This window comes from Salvelinus namaycush, chromosome 13, assembly GCF_016432855.1.
Source record: "Salvelinus namaycush isolate Seneca chromosome 13, SaNama_1.0, whole genome shotgun sequence".
Taxonomy (NCBI): domain Eukaryota; kingdom Metazoa; phylum Chordata; class Actinopteri; order Salmoniformes; family Salmonidae; genus Salvelinus; species Salvelinus namaycush.
This window is the reverse complement of record NC_052319.1, coordinates 24846438-24873044: the sequence shown is the minus strand read 5'-3', so window position 1 is coordinate 24873044 and position 26607 is coordinate 24846438. Positions and strand designations below refer to the sequence as shown.

The following is a 26607-nucleotide window of genomic DNA, read 5'->3' as shown; positions in this document are numbered from 1 at the left end:
GACGCAACAGAGCAGAACGTTTAGCTTAAAATGTTGATACAATTAGGCTATTTCTTCACATTATAAGCGCAGCAATGTGCACATGGTAGTAGGATATAAGCGTGAATTTCCCATTAGCATAATGTGCTTAATTGTAAGTAGTTATTTCACCACTTTAGGTATGATACAAACCTTATTAAAACATAGGCCTATGGGCTAGGCTACATGAGGTGTACGACATTGATTCGAACAAGTCGCAAAAAGGCATTGTTATGCTGGGCATCATTCAAAAGTGATAATATATCATTCACAAGTGATAGGCTAATATTGTCACCGATCAGACTATTCTTGATTTAATTTTGTCTACATAAACTAAATAATATATGTGCGACATTTGTTTTGATTTAGAATGGACCATTATCACGCACCTGTATCGAAATAGGGGCAGCGGGAACAAAATACATGTCATCTATGCACTTAAATAGCAAATGGAGGACGCTTTTCCCCGTTGTTTATTTTCATGCAACCCAGATAGGCTATACTCCTGTTGGAAATATAAGCAAGGTACTTAATATTAGGAAATTTGAGATATGTAGTTGGCCTGTAATGAATAATCAGGGAGGAAAAAGGTGTGGATTCACACGCAGATTGCAGCAGGTGTTTATTAAGCTTTCGCAGAAGTAACTGGAGGTGGTACGTGACAGGGTTGATGCGATGGGTTATCTTGAAGGGACCAATGAAGCAAGAACATAACTTTTTGCAGGGGAGGCGGAGCCGTATGTCTCTGGTAGAGAGCCACACATGCTGTCCGGGGTGAAAGCGTGGCATTGGTCGGCGGCGTCTGTCGGCAAAGCGTTACTGGGTATTAGAGGCTTCCTGCAGATGCCGTAAGCGGTCTCCCATTCCCGCTCACTACGCCGAAACCAGTCAATGACAGCTGGGACAGTATCGGGCTCCGCCTCCCAGGGAAACATGGGGGGTTGGTAACCAAGTACACACTTAAACAGAGTAAGGCGGAGGGATGAAAACATGAGTTCTGAGCGTATTCGGCCCAGGCCATATACCGACTCCAGCCTTGTGCAGAGGCAGAACATTGTTGGCAGAGGTACTTCCCTATTTCTTGGTTCAGGTGTTCCGTCTACCAGTTGGTCTGAGGATGGTACCCGGAGGAGAGGCTGAGGGCGACCCCCAGTCGGTCACAGAAGGCTCGCCACACCCGGGAGACAAACTAAAATAGGAAGCCGATTATAGATTTAATTTTGGATTGGAGATGTTTAATGTGAGTCTGGAAGGAGAGTTTACAGTCTAACCAGACACCTAGGTATTTGTAGTCGTCCACATATTTTAAGTCAGAACCGTCCAGAGTAGTGATGCTGGACGGTCGGGCAGGTGCGGGCAGCGATCGGTTGAAGAGCATGCATTTAGTTTTACTTGCATTTAAGAGCAGTTGGAGGCCACGGAAGGAGAGTTGTATGGCATTGAAGCTCATCTGGAGGTTAGTTAACAGTGTCCAACGAAGGGCCAGAGGTATACAGAATGGTGTCGTCTGCATAGAGGTGGATTAAATGAATCACCTGAAGCAATAGCGACATCATTGATGTATACAGAGAAGAGAGTCGGCCCGAGAATTGAACCCTGTGGCACCCCCATAGAGACTGCCAGAGGTCCGGACAACAGGCCCTCCGATTTGACATACTGAACTCTATCGGAGAAGTAGTTGGTGAACGAAGCGAGGCAATCATTTGAGAAACCAAGGCTGTTGAGTCTGCCAATAAGAATGTTGTGATTGACAGAGTCGAAGGCCTTAGCCACGTCGATCTATACGGCTGCACAGTAATGTCTCTTATCGATGGCGGTTATGATATCGTTTAGGACCTTGAGCGTGGCTGAGGTGCACCTATTACCAGCTCTGAAACCAGATTGCATAGTGGAGAAGGTACGGTAAGATTCGAAATGGTCGGTAATTTGTTTGTTAACTTGGCTTTCAAAGACCTTAAAGGCAGGGTAGAATAGATAAAGGTCTGTAACAGTTTGGGTCTAGAGTGTCTCCCCCTTTTTAAAGAGGGGGATGACTGCGGCAGCTTTCCAATCTATGGGAATCTCAGACGATACGAAAGAGTGGTTGAACAAGCTAGTAATAGGGGTTGCAATAATTTCGGAAGATAATTTTAGAAAGAGAGGGTCCGAATTGTCTAGCCCGGCTGATTTCTAGGGGTCCATATTTTGCAGCTCTTTCAGAACATCAGGTATCTGGATTTGGGTGAAGGAGAAGTGGGGGAGGTCTGGGCGAGTTGCTGTGGGGAGCGCAGGGCTGTTGACCGCGGTAGGGTTAACCAGGTGGAAAGCATGGCCATCCGTAGAAAAATGCTTATTGAAATTCTCAATTATTGTGGATTTATCGGTAGTGACAGTGTTTCCTAGCCTCAGTGCAGTGGGCAGCTGGTAGGAGGTGCTCTTATTCTCCATGGACTTTAGTGTCCTGGAACTTTTTTGAGTTTGTACTACAGGAAGCAAATTTCTGTTTGAAAAAGCTAGCCTTAGCTTTCCTAACTGCCTGTGTATATTGGTTCCTAACTTCCCTAAAAAGTTGCATATCACGGGGGCTATTCGATGCTAATGCAAAACGCCACAGGATGTTTTTGTGCTGGACAAGGGCAGACAGGTCTGGAGTTAACCAAGGGCTATATCTATTCCTAGTTCTACATTTTTTGAACGGAGCATGCTTATTTAAGATGGTGAGGAAGGCACTTTTAAAGAATGACCAGGCATCCTCTACTGACGGAATGAGGTCAATATCCTTCCAGGATACCCCAGCCAGGTCGATTAGAAAGGCCTGTTCGCAGAAGTGTTTTAAGGAGCGTTTGACAGTGATGAGGGGTGGTCGTTTGACCGCAGACCCATTACGGAAGCAGGCAATGAGGCAGTGATCGCATAGATCTTGGTTGAAAACAAAAGAGGTGTATTTGGAGGGCGAGTTAGGATGATATCTATGAGGGTGCCCGTGTTTACAGATTTGGGGTTGTACCTGGTAGGTTCATTGATAATTTGTGTGAGATTGAGGGCAACAAGCTTAGATTGTAGGATGGCCGGGGTGTTAAGTATGTCCCAGTTTAGGTTACCTAGCATCACGAGCTCAGAAGATAGATGGGGGGCAATCAATTCACATATGGTGTCCAGGGCACAGCTGGGGGCAGAGGGTGGTCTATAGCAAGCGGCAACGGTGAGAGACTTGTTTCTGGAAAGGTGAATATTTAGAAGTAGAAGCTCGAATTGTTTTGGTACAGACCTGGATAGTAAGATAGAACTCTGCAGGCTATCTCTGCAGTAGATTGCAACACTGCCCCCTTTGGCAGTTCTGTCTTGGCGGAAAATGTTATAGTTAGGGATGGAATTTTCTGGGTTTTTGGTGGTTTTCCTAAGCCAGGATTCAGACACGGCTAAGACATCCGGGTTGGCAGAATGTGCTAAAGCAGTGAATAAAGCTAACTTAGGGAGTAGGCTTCTAATGTTAACATGCATAAAACCAAGGGTTTTACTGTTACAGAAGTCAACAAATGAGAGCACCTGGGGAGTAGGAGTGGAGCTAGGCACTGCAGGTCCTGGATTAACCTCTACATCACCAGAGGAGATGATAGCATAGATAGCATAGATTCACACGATAGCATAGATTCAAGGCATAATGTACAGACCAAGGTATGGTAGGAAGAGAGTACATTGGAGGTAAACCTAGGCATTGAGTGACGAAGAGAGAGATATAGTCTCTAGAGACGTTTAAACCAGGTGATGTCATCGTATATGTGGGAGGTGGAACAACATGGTTGGTTAAGGCATATTGAGCAGGGCTATAGGCTCTACAGTGAAATAAGACAGTAATCATTAACCAGGACAGTAATGGACAAGGCATAATGATATTAGGGAGAGGCACGCGTAGCCAAGTGATCGTATGGGTCCAGTGAGTGGTTGGGCTGGCTAGGGACACGGCGATTCAGACAGTTAGCAGGCCGGTGCTAGCAATTAGCAGGCCGCGGCTAGCAAGCTAGCATAAGGGCCTTAGAGGGACGTCGCGATGGGGGAAAAGTCTGTTTTTGCCTCCTCGTGCGGTGACGTCGATAGACCAGTCGTGGAATTAGTTGGGTTCCAAGTAGCAGAGGGGTCCAAGTCCAATTGGCAAAATGGGTATAGTGGTCCAAGAAACTGGCCGGTGGATCAGCTAACAGTCCAATATGCTATAGATAGCTAGCAGGCCGCGGTTAGCAGAATGGTCATTCAGGGGACGTCGCGCCTGAGGGGCCTGTTGGGATCCTCGGGCAGATTATGTCGGTATTCCAGTTGTGATGGATCGGCGGGGTTTCGTGCCCCGTACCGGCAGTAGAAGGGGTCCGGATGTTGTAGCCAAGGAGTGGGCTTCAGGAGTAGCCCAGGAGCCCTAGCCTGTGCTTGCTACGAGACGGAAACGTTAGCCAGGAGTAGTCAACCCGGGTTGCGGTTAGCTAGCTGCCATGATCCAGATGAAAGGGTTCAGAGTTTGCGGTAGGAATCCGGGGACATGGAGAGAAAAATAGGTCCGGTATGCTCTGGTTTGAAACGCGTTGTACGAACTGGCGAGAGCTTTCCGAGCTAAAGGTTAGCTGACTGATAGCTGGTAGCTAGTTAGCTAGCTAGCTTCAGTTGAGGTATTCTGGTTCAGAGGTAAATAGAAATACTTTAGAGAAAAAAAAACAGATCCACACCACATTGGGTGAGGCGGGTTGCAGGAGAGTATTTTGAAGTTGAGGTTTAGGAAAAATATGAAAAAGAATGCGAATAAAAATATATAAAAAGATACATGGGACAAGACAAGACAAAGACGTCTGAATGCTACGCCGTCTTGGAAATACATTCAACACCATGAGCCAGAAAAGGTTGAATGCATTGGCCATGCTGTCAATCCAGCATGACTTCTGCCATGTTCAAAACAACTGGAAACTCTGAACTGGGAAATCCCAAACTTCAGTGAGTTCAATACAACTGGGAAGTCGTAAAAAACATGCTCCGACTGGGGAAAATACGTTTTGAATGGCCATCCAACCCAGAATTCCAAGTCGGCCTATTTCTAGAGCTCCGACCTGAAGATCACTGACGTCATGATTCAATCTTGTTTTTTTCCGAGTTCCCAGTTGTCTTGAAAGTGGCAAAAAATTCAAGAGAGTGCCAGACTTTGATGTCAAAGTTTGATGACAAAATTTGTCCACAAGGACCGTCGCGCCACCTTCCTGTTCAAGTGAGCACAGCACAACAAGGTGAGTCCAAACATGTATTGTATGCTGTTGCATTAATGATGCAATATGCCAGGGAGATTTGTATACCGTAGCTAAGGAAGTAATACTAAGTGTAAGTTATGTAGTAAGCTGTTAATAGCCCATGTGCCTCACCCTAATAATTACTTCCCATTCCCCTTCATCATTTTGCCTACTGTTTTGACTTGGTGGTGCACATGTAGCCTATAGCCTGTTTTAGAGAAATGTAACAATCGAATATTGTAAGAGCTTTCATTGTCTGCTTATATGCCGCCTTTATTTATCCTACAGTTCTGACTTGGTGTACAGGGAGAATACTGTAAGAACAGCACATGTTATGAATTATGTCACTGTACATTTAAAAAGTGCTGAAAAAATAGTTATATTGACTACGTTCGTCCTAGCTCGCTCATTAATGTCTTTATCGAAGTTACGGATTGCCTCTTATCTGCTCGTCGTCCCATTATGCCATAGTTTGTACATCTCAATTGTCAGTAGAAACCACATTTGTTTAAGCAAGTCAGCCATGTTTTTGTATGTCAGTAAATGAGGCTGAATGAACTGTTTCGCTGCCAGACAAGGCTCCACTGATAGCCAGGTGTAGCAATGGTAAGGATTCACTCCATGGTGCTGAAAAGAAAGCTCTGCTGTTGGGACAGCTTTATGTAGGCCCTAACAGTTTGTGGGCACCGTTTGTCACTGTTATAGTGCAATTCATTGATTGTTTAGTGTTGTGTAGTGGCTTTGCTGGCATGCATCAAAAACAATATATATTTTTTTTTGCCCCACCAAGATTTACATGCTAAAATCCCTACTGGATCACACTATAAAAGTTGTGCAGGTCTGGTAAAAATCAGGAAATGTCGTCTATTCTAAACTGCAGGGGTCGCAGCATCTCTCTCAGCCATGGTGGAGGGTGAAGCTGTTTGTGTGGGAGCCTGTCCTGTTTGGGACGTGGGACGGAGTCTTTACTACCTGTATGATCAACATCTTTGGTGTGGTGTTGTTCCTCCGCACTGGGTGGCTGGTGGTGAGTTGGAATTTCATTTCATTTCATTCAATACATTTATTTGACAGGGACAATGCACACCAATCAACATTTATGTACATTTACCAGATTTGGCCAGCTAGCTAGTTTTCAACTGTAGTCCCAGGGCAGGTAGCTGTAGGCAAGAGTTTGCTCACCAAGGGCTCTGCATACTGAACAGGCGGACCACAGGTTGGATCCGAACCCAGAGCCGGGTCAATATAGACCGCTGGTCCTGACCCCCCCCCCCCCCCCCCCCCAAAGTGTATAATAGAACTGTCGGGCTTCAACCCCTGGTATCATATGTACACACAAGACTTGGCAAAATGTGTAGAATTGCAGGACATTTGCTTAAAACTGCCAAATTTCTATCTGCCCCATGGGAAAATGTGTAGAATTGTAGGGAATGAGCATTAAAACTGTAAAACTGCCTCTCCTCCATCAAGAGGGGTTTGAACAGTTTGGGTTTGCATGGGTTGCGATTTGGGGGTTTGTTACTATGCCGATAAATGACAATATCCATTCGGACATTTGCCACCTAGGAAATTTGTGTGACTGGACCTTCTGAAATAGTACTTGAGTATCTCTGCCCTACGGTGTGCACATGTTGGTTCTATATTCCAGCACTAAAACACCTGATTCAACTAGTCAAGGGCATAGTGATTCATTGATTTGTTGAATCAGTAGTGTTAGTGCTGGGCTGATCTAGACATACAAGGACCTGTTCCATATATTGTATGACTTTGTTTTTTCTCTTGATGATGTAAGGGGAACCTAGGTGTATTGCTAGGTATGCTCCTGGTATCCGTGGTGGTTATCGTTGCCCTGGTAACAGTGATGTCAGGCATCGGCGTCTGCGAGCGCTGTGGGGTCGGTAGTGGTGGAGTATACTCCATGATCTCTACTGTCCTGGGAGGAAGAGTAGGTGGGACCGTGGGGCTCCTGTATGTTTTCGGCCAGGTGAGAAACACCATGTGTGTGTACATGTTTTCATTCCCCCTTCATCCTCCTGCAACCCTTTGCATTGTGGTAAAGGACACCTTACCTTCAGTCAACTCACCTTTTAAAACAAAGATTATATAGCTAAATAAATAAAATAAGAATCAATGTGTTTACATACAAGATCTCATGTATGTCTTCTGCGTGTGTTTTGATTTCAACAGTGTGTGGCTGGAGCCATGTACATCACAGGGTTCTCAGAGTCTATCGCTCAGCTCCTGAGCCTGCAGAGTGAGTGGGCTGTTAGAGGGATGTCTGTGGCTGTCCTGCTCGGCCTTTCGGGTATTAACCTCGCCGGGGTCAAATGGATCGTCCGTCTCCAGCTGATACTACTGGCCGTGCTGGCTGTCTCAACGCTGGACTTCGTTATCGGGACGTTTTCCCACCTCGACCCAGGTGTGTACATGGCATAGCCTATAGTAGGCCTGCTGATGTGTTCTGCTTGACAAAATCTTCTGGACTGTAGTGTATAGTGAACTGACAGAAGTGTGTGTGTAGCACTGTTAGAAGGGACTTTAGTGCCAGGAGTAGCACAGTGGTGGTGTGAGGAGTTGTTCTTTTTTAGCCTAGATCAGTGGTTCTCAAACCTCTTCTTGGGGATCCCCACACATTTCACAATTTTGTTGTAGCCCTGAACTAGCTCACCTGATTCACCTATTTATGGGCTTGATCATTTGTTTGACTAGTTAAATCAGGTGTGCTAGTTCTGGAATAGTTAAACTACATTGGGTCTCCGAGGAGAGGTTTGAGAACCACCGGCTTAAATCACAGGTTCAATTAACAATTTTGTCCAGTAGGTGTCACTGTGGCATAATATAGCCTAGAGGATAACCACAAGCTTTCTCTGCACTGCATTTACTATAGACTTCAGAGTTCATCATTAGCCATCTCTCAGCCCTCTAGCTTAGTTGCAAATGTACTGCACCTCTTACTTCATACTCGTCATACTCTTATGCAGTAGCAGTAGCATATAAACATACCTAGTTCTTCCCCTTGGTTAAATAAAAACAGAAATGTTTTTGGCTGTAGAGAACCTTATAGGCTCCCCATCATAGTTTGACATTTCAAGACTGTGTGTGTGTGTTAGTGTAGTAGATAATGCATACAGTAGAGAAAATGAATCAGGTGCTTGACTGAGGGACTTCAACTGACCCCAGGACACTTCAACTGGTGACTATTCAAGAAAATAAAGAAAAAGGAGCACTTTGTTTCTGCATTGATCTGAAAGATTGAATGCATACAGTAATCAGTGATGAGGCAAGTTTGATTGACTCAGGCAGCAGTCTTGTGTAATGTTTACCCAGAATGTTTTTCATGATGAGGGTATGATGGGCGTGGTTTAGCCAGATTTTTTTGCTTTCCCCGGCCTTCAACCGGAAGTTGATCCCTGCTCTTCCCGTTCTCACTGATTATCCACTTCCTGTCCAGTCCAAGGGAAGAGAACAGTCTGCGTTTCCAATGGCACCCTACTCCCTGTGTAGTTCACTACTTTTGACAAAAGTAGTGCACTGATTGGGGCAGGGGTTATCAAAGTGGGGTCCGCAGAGTTACTGCAGGCGGTCTACGGTCAGATTTATTATTGTTCTAAATTTTTTTGTTCTTCTTTTTTTATGAATATTACTAACAGATTAAAGTGTGTAATACAATGTAATAATAATCATGTACAATTTATGTTCTTAACCCTGGGCAACATGGGCCTGTGGGGCTCACAGGGATATTGGTATGAACAGTACTCAACCAATTATACATTTTCAAAAAATATATATTTTTACATAAATGCAGTGTAATTTAAGCTTTAATACTGAAAAGTTTGCTCTGCCTCATGGCAAAATGTGTAAATCTCTCTGCCCCATGACAGAATTCACTCCGATGCCAAGAGGCGGGCCTTTTAGATGGTATCGACAGACATCATAGTAAAACTCCTTGTAGACTATTTGTATTTGTGTTCTAATTACGAGGGGGTCCCTGATATATTTGCAATCACAAAAGGTGTCGCTGGACCCAAGAAGTTTGAGAACTCCTGTATAAGAGAATAGCGTGCCATTTGGGATGCAAATACAGTGTTCCAGTAGGAGCTGGGTGTTTCTCCTTTCTTTCTCTCAACAAACCACAAAGAACACTATGTAAATGGTGGTGGTGATGGGGGTTGGTTTAGTTCAGGAAGCTGAAACCTTAAACCTTACCCCAGACTTTTGCACACCATGTCTCTCCTTTCCAGTCCAAACCTCTCATCCCTAATGATCCTCTCTTTCTCAGTCAGAACCCAGAGCCCAGGTCTGGATCCCAAATGGCTACCTATTCCCTGCACAGTGCAGTACTTTTGACCAGAGACCTATGGGAATAGGGTGACATTTGGGACGCACCCCAGAGCTGCCATAGGGATCACATCTTGTAGTTATGGCCTAGTGAAACTGATGCCCAGGTCTTTCCTAATAAGTTGCTGCTGTGTTTTGAGGTGATCTCATGCTTTGGCACGGAGCCACCCTGTCCTCCAGTCTAGGAGAATAGGACTGCGTATGAAATGGCAACCTATTTCATAAATGGTACACTACTTTTGACCAGGGCCATTAGAGCTCTGGTCAAAAGTTGTGCACTCTATAGTGGATAGGGTGCTATTTTGGATACACCCTTGGTTGGGGGATGTACGGCCTGGTTTGGCTGGCACCTCCTTTAAAAAGGCAAATGTGTTTATAGTTTGATAACACTTTAGATCAGACTATCAGACTGGTGATTTTAGTAGAAGGCCAGCTAGGCTGGTCGACATAGGGTTAAGGTGGTCTCAATGGTTAATGCTGTCTTTTATATGTATGTATTTCTGGTCATAGATGAAGTAGATGAAATTCTGAAACTGAAGTGTCAAATACAGCAGGTTTCAAGAATGACACATTTTCTCATTTAGATAGGTTGTCTTGTTACGGAAATGTTGTAGTAAAGGATTGGTTACTGCTTATTACACTACTAACAGCCAGATGGTTGCAGTTTTCTTGACCTCATCTACCTGCCTTTATAGTGCCTTACTGACTGACTGTACTCTTAACGTCAGACAGCTAAGGCAGTATAGAGGTCTGAGAGGTAAAGGAATGATTAACAGTTCCTCGTGGGAGAATCCAGAAGCTCTATGCCACTCCCAGCAGTGCCATAACTTTGTAGTGAAATATAAATACATTTGAAACATCTTCTAAATCTCTAACATTTCTGCATCGTTATCCTGACACTGACCTGTGCTCTGTGTGGGAAACTCATTATGTGAGTCAAATGGAAATACATCTAACCCTTTAAAAGAGAATACGTGTGGATTTGTGAAGTAATATTAACCTCCTTCCTCTGTTCATGTAACTGTTTAATGTAGTCTGACAAGTCATTCCTGGCTGCAGTAGCGTGGTCTGACTCGGGTAGAAAAAATACAGGAGTCAGTAGTGTGGAAACAGGACGATAAAGTAATCTTCTTCTTCATAACTAATATAATAATTATCCTCTGTCCTCACATTATAGAGTCTGTGAATCATGCATGTGTTCATTTATTTAAGCAGGGGAATGTAAGGGTATAATTCCTGTAACCAAAGGTGTTGTCACTTCATCACAAAACACCATCTGCCCCTCTCTCTTCTCCCCCCCTTTCACTTGTCCCTCCTGATCTTCATTTGAACTCTTTTCCAGATTGAACAGACAGGAAGTTCCATAATGTGTTTCGTGGTTTGGGTGGTAGGGTGTTAACCGGGCTCACCCACATTTTTGGACAATGAAAAAGAGAAAAGGCCGGAATCCAAATTTGAGAGAGCTGCTCTTGAGACCAAGCACCAAGTCATCACTTCCTGTGATATTATGAAGGGTCCTCCAATCAGAAGATCAGGGGCTCTTCCCAATGAATAGTGTCCTGGTTGTGGGTCATATCCAACTAAATAAATAGAAAAGTGAATTATAGGATCTCTATGGTCATACCATTCTCTAGTCAGCACGCATGCATGCTTTTTAAAATGGATTTGTTTTACCTTTGGTCAGTGTGGGTGAGTTAGAGTTGTGTCGGGTGAAGTTGGTGTGTGTTAACACCATGATGTTATATAAGGGTTGTGGACACTGGGGCTGTGTCCCAAATGGCACCCTATTCCCTATATGGTGCACTACTTTTGACAAGAACCCTATGGGGCTATAGGGAATAAAGTGCTGTTTGGGAGACATCCTGTCTGGGTCTGTCTGTTCTGTTGTACCACAATTACATTATCATTGTTTGGATAGAGAGAGGTCTAAATTGGTTATGTAATGTACAGCAATTTGGCTAGTATTGTTTTGTTTTAAAATCTGACCTTGTTATTATAGTTGCCAAAAGCGAGGTCGGTGTTGGTTCATTCTGTGGTGTTGCTGCAGTGTTAGAATGAGAGAACATGAGGTGCCTCTCTCTTTCTCTTTCTTACGCTCTCTTTCTCTCAATTCAATTTTTCAAGTTAAGGGCTTTATTGGCATGGGAAACATATATGTTAACATTGCCAAAGCAAGTCAAGTAGATAATAAACAAAAGTTAAATAAACAATAAAAATGAACAGTAAACATTACACCCACAAATTTCCAAAATATTGTGTGCAAATAGTCTCTCTCTTTCTCGCTCTCTCTCTCTCTCTTACTCACTCTTTCTCTCTCTCTCTATTTCTCTATTAGTTTCTTGCTCTCTCTCTTCTTTCTTTCTCTCGTTTCTCTCCTTTCTTTCTCTCTTTCTCTCTTTCTCTCTTTGTTTCTCTATTTCACTTTCTCGATCTCTTTCTCTTTTAATTTCTCTTTCTCTTTTAGTTTCTCTCTTTCTCTATTAGTTTCTCTTTCTCTTTTAGTTTCTCTCTCACTTTCTCTATTAGTTTCTCTCTTTCTCTATTAGTTTCTCTCTCTCTCTTTTAGTTTCTCTCTCTCTCTATTAGTTTCTCTCTCTCTTTCTCTATTAGTTTCTCTTTCTCTTTTAGTTTCTCTCTTTCTCTATTAGTTTCTCTCTCTCTTTCTCTATTAGTTTCTCTCTCTCTTTCTCTATTAGTTTCTCTCTCACTTTCTCTTTTAGTTTCTCTCTCTCTTTCTCTTTTAGTTTCTCTCTCTCTTTCTCTTTTAGTTTCTCTCTCACGTTCTCTATAAGTTTCTCTCTCACGTTCTCTATTAGTTTCTCTCTCACGTTCTCTATTAGTTTCTCTCTCACTTTCTCTATTAGTTCTCTTTCTCTATTAGTTTCTCTTTCTCTATTAGTTTCTCTCTCACTTTCTCTATTAGTTTCTCTTTCTCTTTTCGTTTCTCTTTTAGTTTCTCTCTCACTTTCTCTATAAGTTTCTCTCTCACTTTCTCTATAAGTTTCTCTCTCACTTTCTCTATAAGTTTCTCTCTCACTTTCTCTAAGTTTCTCTCTCACTTTCTCTATAAGTTTCTCTCTCACTTTCTCTATAAGTTTCTCTCTCACTTTCTCTATAAGTTTCTCTCTCACTTTCTCTATAAGTTTCTCTCTCACTTTCTCTATAAGTTTCTCTCTCACTTTCTCTATAAGTTTCTCTCTCACTTTCTCTAAGTTTCTCTCTCACTTTCTCTATAAGTTTCTCTTTCACTTTCTCTATAAGTTTCTCTTTCACTTTCTCTAAGTTTCTCTCTCACTTTCTCTAAGTTTCTCTCTCACTTTCTCTTAGTTTCTCTCTCACTTTCTCTATTAGTTTCTCTTTCTCTTTTCGTTTCTCTTTTAGTTTCTCTCTCACTTTCTCTATAAGTTTCTCTCTCACTTTCTCTATAAGTTTCTCTCTCACTTTCTCTATTAGTTTCTCTCTCACTTTCTCTATTAGTTTCTCTTTCTCTATTAGTTTCTCTTTCTCTATTAGTTTCTCTCTCACTTTCTCTATTAGTTTCTCTTTCTCTTTTCGTTTCTCTCTTAGTTTCTCTCTCACTTTCTCTATAAGTTTCTCTCTCACTTTCTCTATAAGTTTCTCTCTCACTTTCTCTAAGTTTCTCTCTCACTTTCTCTATTAGTTTCTCTTTCTCTATTAGTTTCTCTTTCTCTATTAGTTTCTCTTTCTCTATTAGTTTCTCTTTCTCTTTTCGTTTCACTTTCTCTATTAGTTTCTCTTTCTCTTTTCGTTTCTCTTTCTCTATTAGTTTCTCTTTCTCTATTAGTTTCTCTTTCTCTATTAGTTTCTCTTTCTCTATTAGTTTCTCTTTCTCTATTAGTTTCTCTTTCTCTTTTAGTTTCTCTTTCTCTTTTAGTTTCTCTCTCACTTTCTCTAAGTTTCTCTCTCACTTTCTCTAAGTTTCTCTCTCACTTTCTCTATAAGTTTCTCTCTCACTTTCTCTATTAGTTTCTCTTTCTCTATTAGTTTCTCTTTCTCTATTAGTTTCTCTTTCTCTTTTAGTTTCTCTTTCTCTTTTAGTTTCTCTTTCTCTTTTAGTTTCTCTCTCACTTTCTCTAAGTTTCTCTCTCACTTTCTCTATAAGTTTCTCTCTCACTTTCTCTATTAGTTTCTCTTTCTCTATTAGTTTCTCTTTCTCTATTAGTTTCTCTTTCTCTATTAGTTTCTCTTTCTCTATTAGTTTCTCTTTCTCTATTAGTTTCTCTTTCTCTTAGTTTCTCTTTCTCTATTAGTTTCTCTTTCTCTATTAGTTTCTCTTTCTCTATTAGTTTCTCTTTCTCTTTTCGTTTCTCTTTCTCTATTAGTTTCTCTTTCTCTATTAGTTTCTCTTTCTCTATTAGTTTCTCTTTTAGTTTCTCTTTTAGTTTCTCTTTCTCTTTTAGTTTCTCTCTCACTTTCTCTATAAGTTTCTCTCTCACTTTCTCTATAAGTTTCTCTCTCACTTTCTCTATAAGTTTCTCTTTCTCTATTAGTTTCTCTTTCTCTATTAGTTTCTCTTTCTCTATTAGTTTCTCTTTCTCTATTAGTTTCTCTTTCTCTATTAGTTTCTCTTTCTCTTTTAGTTTCTCTCTCACTTTCTCTTAGTTTCTCTTTCTCTATTAGTTTCTCTTTCTCTATTAGTTTCTCTTTCTCTATTCGTTTCTCTTTCTCTATTCGTTTCTCTTTCTCTATTAGTTTCTCTTTCTCTATTAGTTTCTCTTTCTCTTTTAGTTTCTCTCTCACTTTCTCTATTAGTTTCTCTCTCTCACTTTCTCTTAGTTTCTCTCTCTCACTTTCTCTTAGTTTCTCTCTCTCACTTTCTCTATTAGTTTCTCTCTCTCACTTTCTCTATTAGTTTCTCTCTCTCACTTTCTCTATTAGTTTCTCTCTCTCACTTTCTCTATTAGTTTCTCTCTCTCACTTTCTCTATTAGTTTCTCTCTCTCACTTTCTCTATTAGTTTCTCTCTCTCTTACTCTCTTTCTATTACGGTCTTCTCTCTCCCGTACTATATCTCTTTATTACTCTCTCCCCCACCTCTCAGACAGCCTACCTAAACCCTTCAATGGATTATTCTAGGTTAATTCCCAAATCCATGCATGCCTCACACAGTCAATTCCCTATCAGATACAGAGGTTCCATACTCTGGAATTCCTATCTTCACATTGCCAAAACATCATCATCCTTCAATAACTTCCAACATAGACTAGAGGTCACCCTGGTGAACCAAACTACCCAGTAGTCTCCTCCATGTAGCCTAACTCTCACATTCACATGTACACACACATAATCAAACATGTTTTTTCCTTGTATATTGAGTATACTGTGCCTTGCAAAAGTATTCATCCCCCTTGGCATTTTTCCTATTTTATTGCATTACAACCTGTAATTTAAATGGATTTTTATTTGGATTTCATGCTATGGACATACACAAAATAGTCCAAATTGGTGAAATGAAATAATTATCTTGTTTCAAAAAATTCTAAAAAAAATTTAAACTGAAAAGTGGTGTGTGCATATGTATTCACCCCCTTTTCTATGAAGCCCCTAAATAAGATCTCATGCAACCAATTTCCTTCAGAAGTCACATAATTAGTTAGATTACCCACAGGTGGACTTTATTTAAGTGTCACATGATCTGTCACATGATCTCAGTATATACACACCTGTTCTGAAAGGCCCCAGATGCTGCAACACCACTAAGCAAGGGGCACCACCAAGCAAGCGGCACCATGAAGACCAAGGAGCTCTCCAAACAGGTCAGGGACAAAGTTGTGGAGAAGTACAGATCAGGGTTGGGTTATACAAAAATATCAGAAACTTTGAACATCCCACAGAGCACCGTTAAATCCATTATTAAAAAATTGAAAGAATATGGCACCACAACAAACCTGAAAATAAAGGAGAGCCGCACACTCTAGGAGCTCAGATGCAAAAATGTAATGTCCAACGTTTCGACAGCCAAGCTGTCTTCATCAGGGTAAGACAAACCTGCCAAGAGAGGGCCACCCACCAAAACTCACAGACCAGGCAAGGAGGGCATTAATTAGAAAGGCAACAAAGAGACCAAAGACAACCCTGAAGGAGCTGCAAAGCTCTACAGCGGAGATTGGAGTATCTGTCCATAGGACCACTTTAAGCCGTACACTCCACAGAGCTGGGCTGTACGGAAGAGTGGCCAGAACAAAAGCCATTGCTTAAAGTGTTCGCCAAAAGGCATGTGGGAGACTCCCCAAACATATGGAAGAAGGTACTCTGGCCAGATGAGACTAAAATTGAGCTTTTTGGCCATCAAGGAAAATGCTATGTCTGGTGCAAACCCAACACCTCTCATCACCCCGAGAACACTATCCCCACAGTGAATCATGGTGGTGGCAGCATCATGCTGTGGGGATGTTTTTCATCGGCAGGTACTGAGAAACTTCTCAGAATTGAAGGAATGATGGATGGCGCTAAATACTGGGGAATTCTTGAGGGAAACCTGTTTCAGTCTTCCAGAGGGACAGAGGTTCACCTTCCAGCAGGACAATGAGCCTAAGCATACTGCTAAAGCAACACTCGAGTGGTTTGCCTTGAAGAATGGGAAAAAATCCCAGTGGCTAGATGTGCCAAGCTTATAGAGACATACCCCAAGAGACCTGCAGCTGTAATTGCTGCAAAAGGTGTCTCTACAAAGTATTGACTTTGGGTGGGTGAATAGTTATGCACGCTCAAGTTTTCAGTTTTTTTGGTCTTATTTCTTGTTTGTTTCACAAGAAAAATATGTTGCATCTTCAAAGTGGTAGGCATGTTGTGGAAATCAAATGATACAAACCCCCCCAAAATCTATTTTAACTCCAGGTTGTAAGGAAACAAAATAGAAAAAATGCCAAGGGGGTGAATACTTTCGCAAGCCACTGTATAATATACATGTATAATTAGTATGCTCTGTTTAACTGATTTGAGAACTTTTTTTGGTACTTATTTGTATATTGGGTTTTGTGGTGTGGTTTTCATATAGGCCCTTTTAGGTTTCCAACCTCATCTGCACACAGTTTTTACCAGTTTAAAAAAAAAATCTGCTATTTTTTCTTTCACTGTTTTTCTTTTATGTGAATAAATGAAACTTAAAACCCTACCCCTCTCTCTCTCTTTCTCTCTCTCTCTCTCTCTCTCTCTCTCTCTTCCTCTTGGACTTGGAACCAACAGGGCTTCTGAAAAGGGTGGATATACATGTCATTAATCGGAGAGAACAAATTATTTCCCATCGTAAGATAACCATGAGGGAAATGCTTGATGTTCTTACATAGGAGGGTCTTTCAGATTTTACCATCTGGATTAAACCTTTTAACCCCACCAGAACATGGCTCTGTCCCAAATGGAACCCAATTCCCTATATAGTGCACTACTTTTGACCCTATGGGCCCTGTTCAAAGGCAGTGCACTATATATGGAATTTGGTGCTATTTGGGATGAGACTTACAGTACCTCAATCTCGGGAGGAACCACATGAGCCATTACAAAGACTGCAGGAATAGTTTCTTTCAGAGGAATAACTTGATTCATACAAGCTTTTATTCATGGTCATTGAATACATTTCTTTATATTTTCCTGTTTTCTTAATTGCTTGTAGGCTATTGTTTGTGTAGGCTTACCATTTACTCCACAGTTGCTTATATAGCTGTACTGCTTGCTGTCCTCCCTGCATATCATGACCAGCTATGTGCACTGATATCTAAACCATCCATACTCCACATGCCCCATGTTAAATTTCATAACGAGGTGTGAACAAATCAGTCATGTCCATCCGACTGTATTGCAGAACAATTTGATCTCTGTGCTTTTCGTGCAAATGTTTGTCGGGCGCCTGCGTAAGGGTTGTTGTCTGTGAGTGATCACGCCCAGTCTATTTCTCTTTGTCAAAACCACAGTGCTGTTACAGCTAGCATGCTACCTCTGTTTAACTTGGCCAGTGTTACCGTAAACTAGGTCCTGGTCCCCTGATTGCACGCATCTAGGCGGGGCGCATATGGGTTCCTCTCCTGGACAGTTACATAAGGGGCTGGGTTATGGTTAAGTTTCTAATGGTCTGAGGTTGTCTGTCAGGATCAGAGCAGACACTTCTGTCTTGATCTGGGGGGTTAGGGTTAGTCTGGTTCCCGAGTCCAGCCCTGGTTTTACCTAACACTGGAAAAAAGTCTAGGGTCTCTCTCTCTCTTACTCTCTCTCGTACTCTCTCACACTCTCTCTTAGACTGCAGAATTCGGTTGCTGTTAAACAGTCAATTTTTTTTTCATCCTTCTACTAGAATGTAGAATCTACACGTCTGTCACATGTGCTCATGTGCTCAGTGTGAACCTGCTTTCATCTGTGAAGAGCACAGGGCGCCAGTGGCGAATTTGCCAATCTTGGTGTTCTCTGGCAAATGCCAAACGTCCTGCACAGTGTTGGGCTGTAAGCACAACCCCCACCTGTGGACGTCGGGCCCTCATACCACCCTCATGGAGTCTGTTTCTGACCGTTTGAGCAGACACATGCACATTTGTGGCCTGCTGGAGGTCATTTTGCAGGGCTCTGGCAGTGCTCCTCCTTGCACAAAGGCGGAGGTAGCGGTCCTGCTGCTGGGTTGTTGCCCTCCTACGGCCTCCTCCACGTCTCCTGATGTACTGGCCTGTCTCCTGGTAGCGCCTCCATGCTCTGGACACTACGCTGACAGACACAGCAAACCTTCTTGCCACAGCTCGCATTGATGTGCCATCCTGGATGAGCTGCACTACCTGAGCCACTTGTGTGGGTTGTAGACTCCGTCTCATGCTACCACTAAAGTGAAAGCACCGCCAGCATTCAAAAGTGACCAAAACATCAGCCAGGAAGCATAGGAACTGAGAAGTGGTCTGTGGTCACCACCTGCAGAACCACTCCTTTATTGGGGGTGTCTTGCTAATTGCCTATAATTTCCACCTTTTGTCTATTCCATTTGCACAACAGCATGTGACATTTGTTGTCAATCAGTGTTGCTTCCTAAGTGGACAGTTTGATTTCACAGAAGTGTGATTGATTTGGAGTTACATTGTGTTGTTTAAGTGTTCCCTTTATTTTTTTGAGCAGTGTATATTTTTTTTACATTTAATCCAATTGGTATTTAGCTTATTCCATCCCCAAACACCATGCTAGTTCTGTGTGAGTGGGCCAGTTTGTTTTGCATGACTATCTTAGTGTTTTAAAAAAAAAAATCATCTACTTGCGACATAACATGACAAATCTCTTTGGGCACTTTAGTACCTACTTACCCGATTCACTTCCATCACCGAAGCCACCTGCCGTCGTGCTGTAGTAACACCGGTGAGGTCAGTGGACTTGGAGACTTCATTGACTGTGGCACAGGACCATTTGTTTCCCTGAGCTTCATGGTGAATCGACTCTTCCACTATTGGTAGCCATTAATCTTTTTTGACAAAGTGAGCCCTGCCTGTGACTTAAGAACCAGGCAGGGGTTCCCCTGACCCAGTCTGCCCACCGCATCCTCGCTAAGCGGTCCCACTTTCTTCCCCTCTTCTCGCATTTCAGGCCAAACATGCATGCCGATAAACAGTGGTTGTAGTGCACTGCCCCACCACCAGGCCGTTCCCTTCTTGACGTCAAAGCCGAAATGTATTGTTGGTAAATTGCGAAAATGGAAGTGTATAATTATAGTTTTTTTAATAAACTTGTATAAGGTCCATTTTAAATGTAATATCATCAATCTATGTTGTTAGAATTGTGGAAATATATTGTGAAACCTGCCCTTTTAAAGCCTGCAGTAAGGATGCTTTATAACCTGTTATGAGCATGTATGAGCCTTAATAATAATCAGCAGGCCTTCCGTAAAATGCTACCAGAAGTTATGTACTCAATCAGGGAATTGGGCAGGAGTTAAAATGCCTAAGAGCATTATGAAAACTTAATGAATGTAAAGATCAGATCACAATGTCCACACAAATAAGAGACTTAACTTTATGCTGAATCTCTGTTAAACCTTGGCCTTTGTGGATGTTTTGTTGTTTCAGAGCATGGCTTCGTAGGGTACTCCGAGGAGCTGCTACGTAAGAACACTCTACCAGACTACACGACAGGAGAAGGATTCTTCACTGTATTTGGAGTGTTCTTCCCCGCTGCTACAGGTAAACTACTATAACCATGTTTACAGCTGCTTACATGTTTACATTTTGGTCATTTAGCAGACACTCTTATCCAGAGTGACTTAGTATAAGTCACTCTAGATAAGAGTGTCTGCATTCAACTAAGATAAGTTACAAAATCACATATCACAGTCATTGCACAGTCCCTGCTCTAGGTCTAACGACTGTTGATTGACTCACATTCTAGTGGTTCAAAGGACTGACTATGAACAATGCTTTAAATGCACAATCTCTAAGGTGTCTTGCTGTTCAATGGTCATTAACAATGCCCCTTTTCTAGCCATTGCCTTCATGGTAGGTCTGAGCTTCCACAGTGACAATTTGTATACATGTGATTATAATAGTTATAATATGACAGTTATAATTATATAGTCCTGTCCCTGGTGCGTAGGTGTGATGGCAGGCTTCAACATGAGCTCAGATCTGCAGAGACCGGAACACAACATCCCTGTGGGAACACTGGCTGCCGTCTGTACCTCGTACGTGTCTGTTGTTACTACCAGCACTTATTACATTGAGGTGTTCCAGACTTGTCCCTCAGCTTTTTTTTTGCTGGGGATTTGATAAACATTATACAATTTAATCTTTATTCCCACACCAATCCCAACATGCCATGAAATATTTAGGATCTTGTGACATAATTTCTTATTTATAGTGCGATGTGTGATCTTCCATCTAACTGATGAAAAACTGCTGGTGGTATTGTTGGCCACTACAGGTGGTTCCTGTATCTGGTCTTTGTGTTCCTGCTGGGAGCCATCTGCACCAGAGAGGCACTGCACTTCGACTTCTTAATAGCAGAAAAGGTAAACTCTCTGTCCATCCTTTCCTCATTGTGACCATAGTGATTATTTCCTTTTGAAGAGCTTACTCTCTTTCCTATTGATGATCAAGTTCAGAAGTATTCATGTCCAACGTAGTTCATGCTTCCCACACATTCTTCAACATTTTGAACATGTACACAGACATAGGCTACACAAGAATTGTCTGTGTGTTCCCGTATATCCTAACTGTGTTATAGGCATAGTGGGAATCTGTTATTATATGTGTAATGAAGTAGACTGATCACATATCTGTTTATGCTGTCTCGCTAACTTCTATGCTAATTATTGTCATTGGATAGCACACAGACCTGAGACCAGGCTAGTGATGATGATGATGATAAGGATGTGAAATTGTTTAATCTCAGTGGTCCCAGTGGGCCCCTTTCTAGAGCGACAACAGTAGGTTCTCTGAACCCCATTTGTACAGCTGAGAATGACAGAAATTTGAGAAAAGCTCTGCCGCTGAGCCCCCCTCCCCCCAACGCACACACACGTACTCACACACAGAATGACAGAGATTACAGGAATGAGAGAAACATTGTACTGCTGAGGTCAATACCCTCCCACCTCCACACTCTCCCCAGTCACAGCTGTCCCTACACCAGCTAGCAGGGGGAGGTGCTGGGAGGGTGTGGGCGCTTGGGGGTTAGAGTTGATACACTGTACAGGGGGTGCAGCTCAGCTGTCTGTGGTGAGGGTGGGGGGTTGGATTAGTGGGTGGTGGTCTAGGGGGGATTGAGAGGAATGGGCTATCTGTTGCATATGTGTACACGTTATCTACAGCATATGGTACAGCAGAAATACTATGGAGCTCAGCGAAAATATACAGCACACACATTTTGTACACCAAGTACTTTGCAAACAGATTTATTTGTGATTAAAAAATATATGTTTACTCATGGTAACACTTTATTTAAAGCCTGCAGGTAAATCAAATTGTATTGGTCACACACATATTTAGCAGATGTTATTGCGGGTGTAGCGAAATGCTTGTACAAAGTTGCTTAGGAGCTAGAAGCAGAGCTGCCGTATCTGTTAGCGCCATCTTTTAACTAGTAAAGTGCTACCAAATGTGTATAGGAAATTGTTCTAATTGCAAAAATGCCTACATTATGTCCTCGTTTTTTTCCTACTTCAAACCTATTTTCACAAGGACTAAGTTGAGGAGAACTTAACTGGGTGTATTCATCATGGGGCCTCTTTCCCTCCTCGTTTTGTTCCAACTTCCCAGGTCTCCTTGGTGGGTTTCTTGTTTCTCCTGGGCCTCTACATCTCCTCGCTGGCCTCCTGCATGGGCGGTCTGTACGGAGCACCCAGGATCCTCCAGGTCATCGCCCAGGAGAGGGTCATCCCAGCCCTCGCCTTCCTGGGACAAGGGGTGGGTTTGCCTGGCAGGATGGATGGATGATCCATGAATCCAAAATTAAGAGAAATGGATCAGGGGCTCTATGTATTAAGCATCTCAGAGTAGGAGTGCTGATCTCGGATTTTTGATCACAATGAATAAGGTGACATAGATTGGGTGGACCTGATCCTAAATCAGCACTCCTACTCTTAGACTGTTGATACAGCTCCTGATAATCTTTCTCAGGTGAACAGTGCCACAGGACTAAAATAAGCCAAAAAAGACATTGTGCTGCTATAAACAGTTTATCACATAACTTGAACTGACATGTTTCTCCCTTGGCTAAATCAGAAACATCAAACACAATATAGTCTGTCTCCAGTGGGTGGGGGGGTGATACCGGTACGATGGGTGGGTTCCATGGGAAACGGTGAGAAAAGGGCCTGATTTTAGAGTGGTCAGTTGAGTAAACTAACCTCACAGAGAGAAAGAGAACAGATGGGGCATCCCAAATGTCACCCCATTTCCTATAAGGTTCACTACTTTTGACCAGAGCCCTATAGGTTCTGGTTAAATGTAGTGCACTATATAGAGAATAGGGTGCCATTTGAGATGCTACCTGAGTGTAGCCTAACGGTTGGTCGTGGCTTATGAAACACAGCACACTACCCCCCTTCCTTTCCTCGGCCCCCACGCCCTTCAGTATTGCCTGGCCTGTACTGTTCGTGTTCGCTGGAACCAGGCCCTAGACATCTTGCCCTGAATCAAAGCCTCAGAAACCCAGGAAGGGAGGGAAGGGAGATGGACGGGGCTGGCCCAGATTGGCCTGGAACACTGCCAGAAAGGGAGAGAGAGAGAGAGTACCAGTGGTGGTTCAGGCAGCATGGTTGTAGTTCTAGTCAGAGCAGGCTGAGTCTGAGACCACAGCAACTTTTTTAAACAACCGGTTTGTCTCTTTTGTTGAAATTAGAGCTTCTCAGCAGAGCATAGCATATCTTCCTCTTTTTATCTCGCTCTATCTCCCCCTCTATCTCTCTCGTTGTCCTCTCTGTCTGTCTCCAACAGAAAGGTCCTAATAAGACTCCGGTGGCAGCCATAGTCTTGACTAGCCTGCTGACCATGGCTTTCATCTTCATCGGACAGGTCAACGTCCTGGCCCCCATCGTCACCATCAACTTCATGCTCACCTACAGCTTCATTGACTACTCCTACTTCAGGTGCGTGTGTGTGCATTGGGCGTGCATGTGTGCTGGAACCAGACCCTAGACATCTTGAATCAAAGCTGACTTTGACTACTCTTACTTCAGCGTGGCGATGACCTATAACCTCCAGCCCAGAGAGAAGAGGGTTGGTCCTGCCAAGAGGCCTGGGACTGGAGCCTCATCCTTCACAAACCATACGTCCAAGCCCCTCATGACCACCACCCACCAGGTTTTTTTCATTAGTCAATACATTTTTCTAAATTCTGTTAAATGTTGAGTTCAGTCGTTTAAGTTCAATCAAGAGTAAATCAAGTGTCAATCAAAATTGATGCAAGAAAAAGCAAAAACAAAAAAACAAATATTCGGGTCAGTACAATACATCACAAAACAATACTTTTTCCCCCACAACCCACCAGGGTTATGGTACAGAGGGGGATGTTGCGAGCCCGGGGAAGGGGACCCTGTTAGAGTTTACTAGGGATATGGACCAGATCTTTCCCCTGCCCAATGCTGGTGAACAGGAGGAGACAGAAAAGGACAAGGCCACAGAGAAGGTGTCCATGCCAGGCCTGAGAGGCAGGATCAGGAGGGTGAAAGCCCCTGCCAAGAAGACTCTGATGGATAGCTTTGGGCTAGACCTTAACAGCAATGCCTTCCCTAGTGAGGGAGATGAAGATGGAGAAGGAGAGGGAGGGGTTGATCCGGCTCCCCCAGGTCCAGGAGAGTGTATCTTCCCCAAGGAAAGACCTGGAGAGCCCTGCCCAGACCCTGAGGAGGTGATACAGGACAAGGCCCTCCTTCCCGGTCGTAACCCCATAGAGCTTGACCCTCCAGGGCCACAGAGAGAAAACACTGGTGAGGAATACTTCGACTTAGAATTTTTGTTCACTTTTGACATTTGTTAGTGGTACCATTGGGCACATGGTGCACAGCTCTGATTCAGTCAACTTCATCACTCCCTGTGTGTGTGGGCATGCATGAGTGTGTGTGTCGGCATTTTACACATTCTCTACCTAATTTGCAACCATTTACCTCCTTCATACAGTACACTGTTAACATAGTGATGTAATAGTGAAATAGGTTATTGAATGTCTGGATTGTGTCTACCTTTCTGTTATAATGCCTGTTGTTTATACTTCATTCATTTCTGTAAATATGATGACAGGTTCTGACTGTAAACCAGACTACCAGGGATCAGAAATCCAACCGATGCCTGATTCCTTCTATGCCAAATTCTGCAACCACTGGATTGCACTGATTGGTGTAAGTAAGCCAGTAAAACATGCAGTATAACATTTCTGCCATATTGTATCTAAATGTATTTTCTTGATTACTTATGTTTTCCCCCCTGTGCAGGCATTATGTTCCATCCTGATCATGTTTGTCATTCAGTGGGTCTACGCCTTGGCCAATATAATAGTCGCCTTGGTCCTCTTCCTCTACATTGGAAAAGCAAGCCCTGGACTTCCAATAGGTGACTATCCATCTATGTCAACAACTGTCACATTCACACATCTCTGTGCATTTCTAATACAAGAAAGTATGTGTCAGTCACTGCTGAAGCCTTCAGTTACAGTCTCTCAGCCACACAGCTGTTCAGCAGGATAGTTAGAATAACTTAGTTAGAGGATTCTGCAACTCTGTGATATACAATCTCCCCTCCATACAATACCCTGCTTTGCTCCCCTAACTCAAGACTTTGACAGATGCATAATGTAGATCACACATGCACACCACACATGTCATGGTTAGTAAAATGGTTTTCATATTTTACAGGTCATACGAATATCTCCTATTGTATATCAGAGGAATATATTTTTATTCTGGAGTGGCAAGCTTTAGCTTATTGAATACATTGAACTTAGATGTTTTGTTTGTGAAATATGGTTTATAATATCAGCTAGTAATTGATGTATCATATTTATTACAATGTTTCTTTTGTGTGTATTTACAGGAGTGGCAGCCCGTTTCAGCTTTTTCAGATGGATTAGGACAACCCTGAGCAACCTAGGAAGGTATACAGCATCACAAAAACTTGTGCAAAATGAACATCATTCATCATGTATTCAGCTTTCTAGTTTGATGTTTGGCGATGTCTTTAAAGGCAGACGCAGCGAAATGACGTTGCCTAGAGCATCACTGCAGATATTGAGATGAGCGAGATGCAAGACTTCGCTCTCACAGTCACAAAATAGTGTCTGAGCATATGCACAAGTTCTCGTTACGCTTTTCACAACATGGTAGCTACGGAACCAAAACAGCAAAGAACTTGAGCCTCACGCTTCAACCCTCTTAGTTGTATTGAAAATTAACCCACTATGCTGTTTACTTTATGTATCTACGTCATATCGATGAGTCTACCTTTAAGGCCAAATATGTAGATAATTGCTATATACAGTATAATCATTAAATATAGTAGACAGAAGCAGTGAAATCAACGTCTTGGTAAACAAGTTCAGGAACTCAGGAGACTGATTTAAGAGGAGACCGGGATTGAACTCCGGTCTCTGGGGAGGCATACATGTACCTAGACCCCCAGACCATCGAGCCTGCACATTCTATTCTAATTATTCTAATGTCCTTTCCTTCAGGGGTGAGCTTCCTCGGGACCAGATTATCGTGACACCCTCTCTGTCAGGAGTCGGCATGGAAACCAGGCAGCTGACAGAGGAAAACCTGGACTTTGCCTCTCGGGACCGCTACCACCAGTCTTCCTTTATCGAACCAGACAGGATGGCGCACCTACAACTAAACTAATCAACACAACTCTGGATGGCTGGTCCCATCACAGACCATAGTAGCCTGGTCCAATATTTGTTTGGGCTGTCTTGCCAACTTGTTACAATGACCATAGGAGTTAGCAAAACAGCACAAAAAGATCTGGGACCAGGCTGAAGTAATGTCTCATTCTAGAATTTATAGACCGATTATAAGCAGTCAAGCTGAAATCAGTAGTCCTACTCTATGACATCTGGATTTGTACAGGTCTCTATGACTGTGGCAATGCATTACATGTTTGAGCAATGCATTCCTCTCAATGATGTGCTCAAATGGTTATTCTCTATTTATTGTGTCCATTATCATTGAATATATAAACAATACATGTTATTTTCTTCCAATCTATGTTTGACCTCTGATTAAAATGTCTGGCTTCATCTGCTTGTATGTTGATGAGGGTGGTGCAACATTTTCAGCTGATTTGCAATTTTGTGACTTGCAACTTTGTAACATCAAGTCAACATTTCATCTTTGAGGTCTCAACTCCACACTTGTGGCATGCATGTCGAGTTTACTATTGTATCTTACATTGAAGAAATCAATATAAAGGAACAGAATCAGAGATTCGTGATATTCTGAAGTCTAGTTTTCTGAAGTCTAGTTGAGTGTAACAATAGGCTAGTCCGCGGACGGCCAACTGGGAATTGGGTGGAAACTACTATAGCTGAAGTGTGTGGGAGGAGCTAGG

General features: G+C 42.6%; 1 protein-coding gene across 1 annotated transcript in view; it reads left to right on the top strand.

The window, feature by feature from the left end:
• Nucleotides 1–26411, top strand: part of slc12a8 (solute carrier family 12 member 8) — a 32390-nt gene extending 5979 nt beyond the window's left edge. Inside the window, exons 3-16 of the mRNA XM_039006407.1 lie at nucleotides 6139–6285; nucleotides 7051–7242; nucleotides 7446–7677; nucleotides 19639–19752; nucleotides 20162–20249; nucleotides 20489–20576; nucleotides 21826–21972; nucleotides 23005–23156; nucleotides 23247–23370; nucleotides 23558–23996; nucleotides 24307–24404; nucleotides 24498–24615; nucleotides 25096–25156; nucleotides 25733–26411. Of these exons, the coding sequence (XP_038862335.1) occupies nucleotides 6139–6285; nucleotides 7051–7242; nucleotides 7446–7677; nucleotides 19639–19752; nucleotides 20162–20249; nucleotides 20489–20576; nucleotides 21826–21972; nucleotides 23005–23156; nucleotides 23247–23370; nucleotides 23558–23996; nucleotides 24307–24404; nucleotides 24498–24615; nucleotides 25096–25156; nucleotides 25733–25898 (2166 nt within the window). The 3' untranslated portion in view covers nucleotides 25899–26411. The remainder of the gene's footprint in view (nucleotides 1–6138; nucleotides 6286–7050; nucleotides 7243–7445; nucleotides 7678–19638; nucleotides 19753–20161; nucleotides 20250–20488; nucleotides 20577–21825; nucleotides 21973–23004; nucleotides 23157–23246; nucleotides 23371–23557; nucleotides 23997–24306; nucleotides 24405–24497; nucleotides 24616–25095; nucleotides 25157–25732) is intronic.
• Nucleotides 26412–26607: the final 196 nt, after the last annotated feature.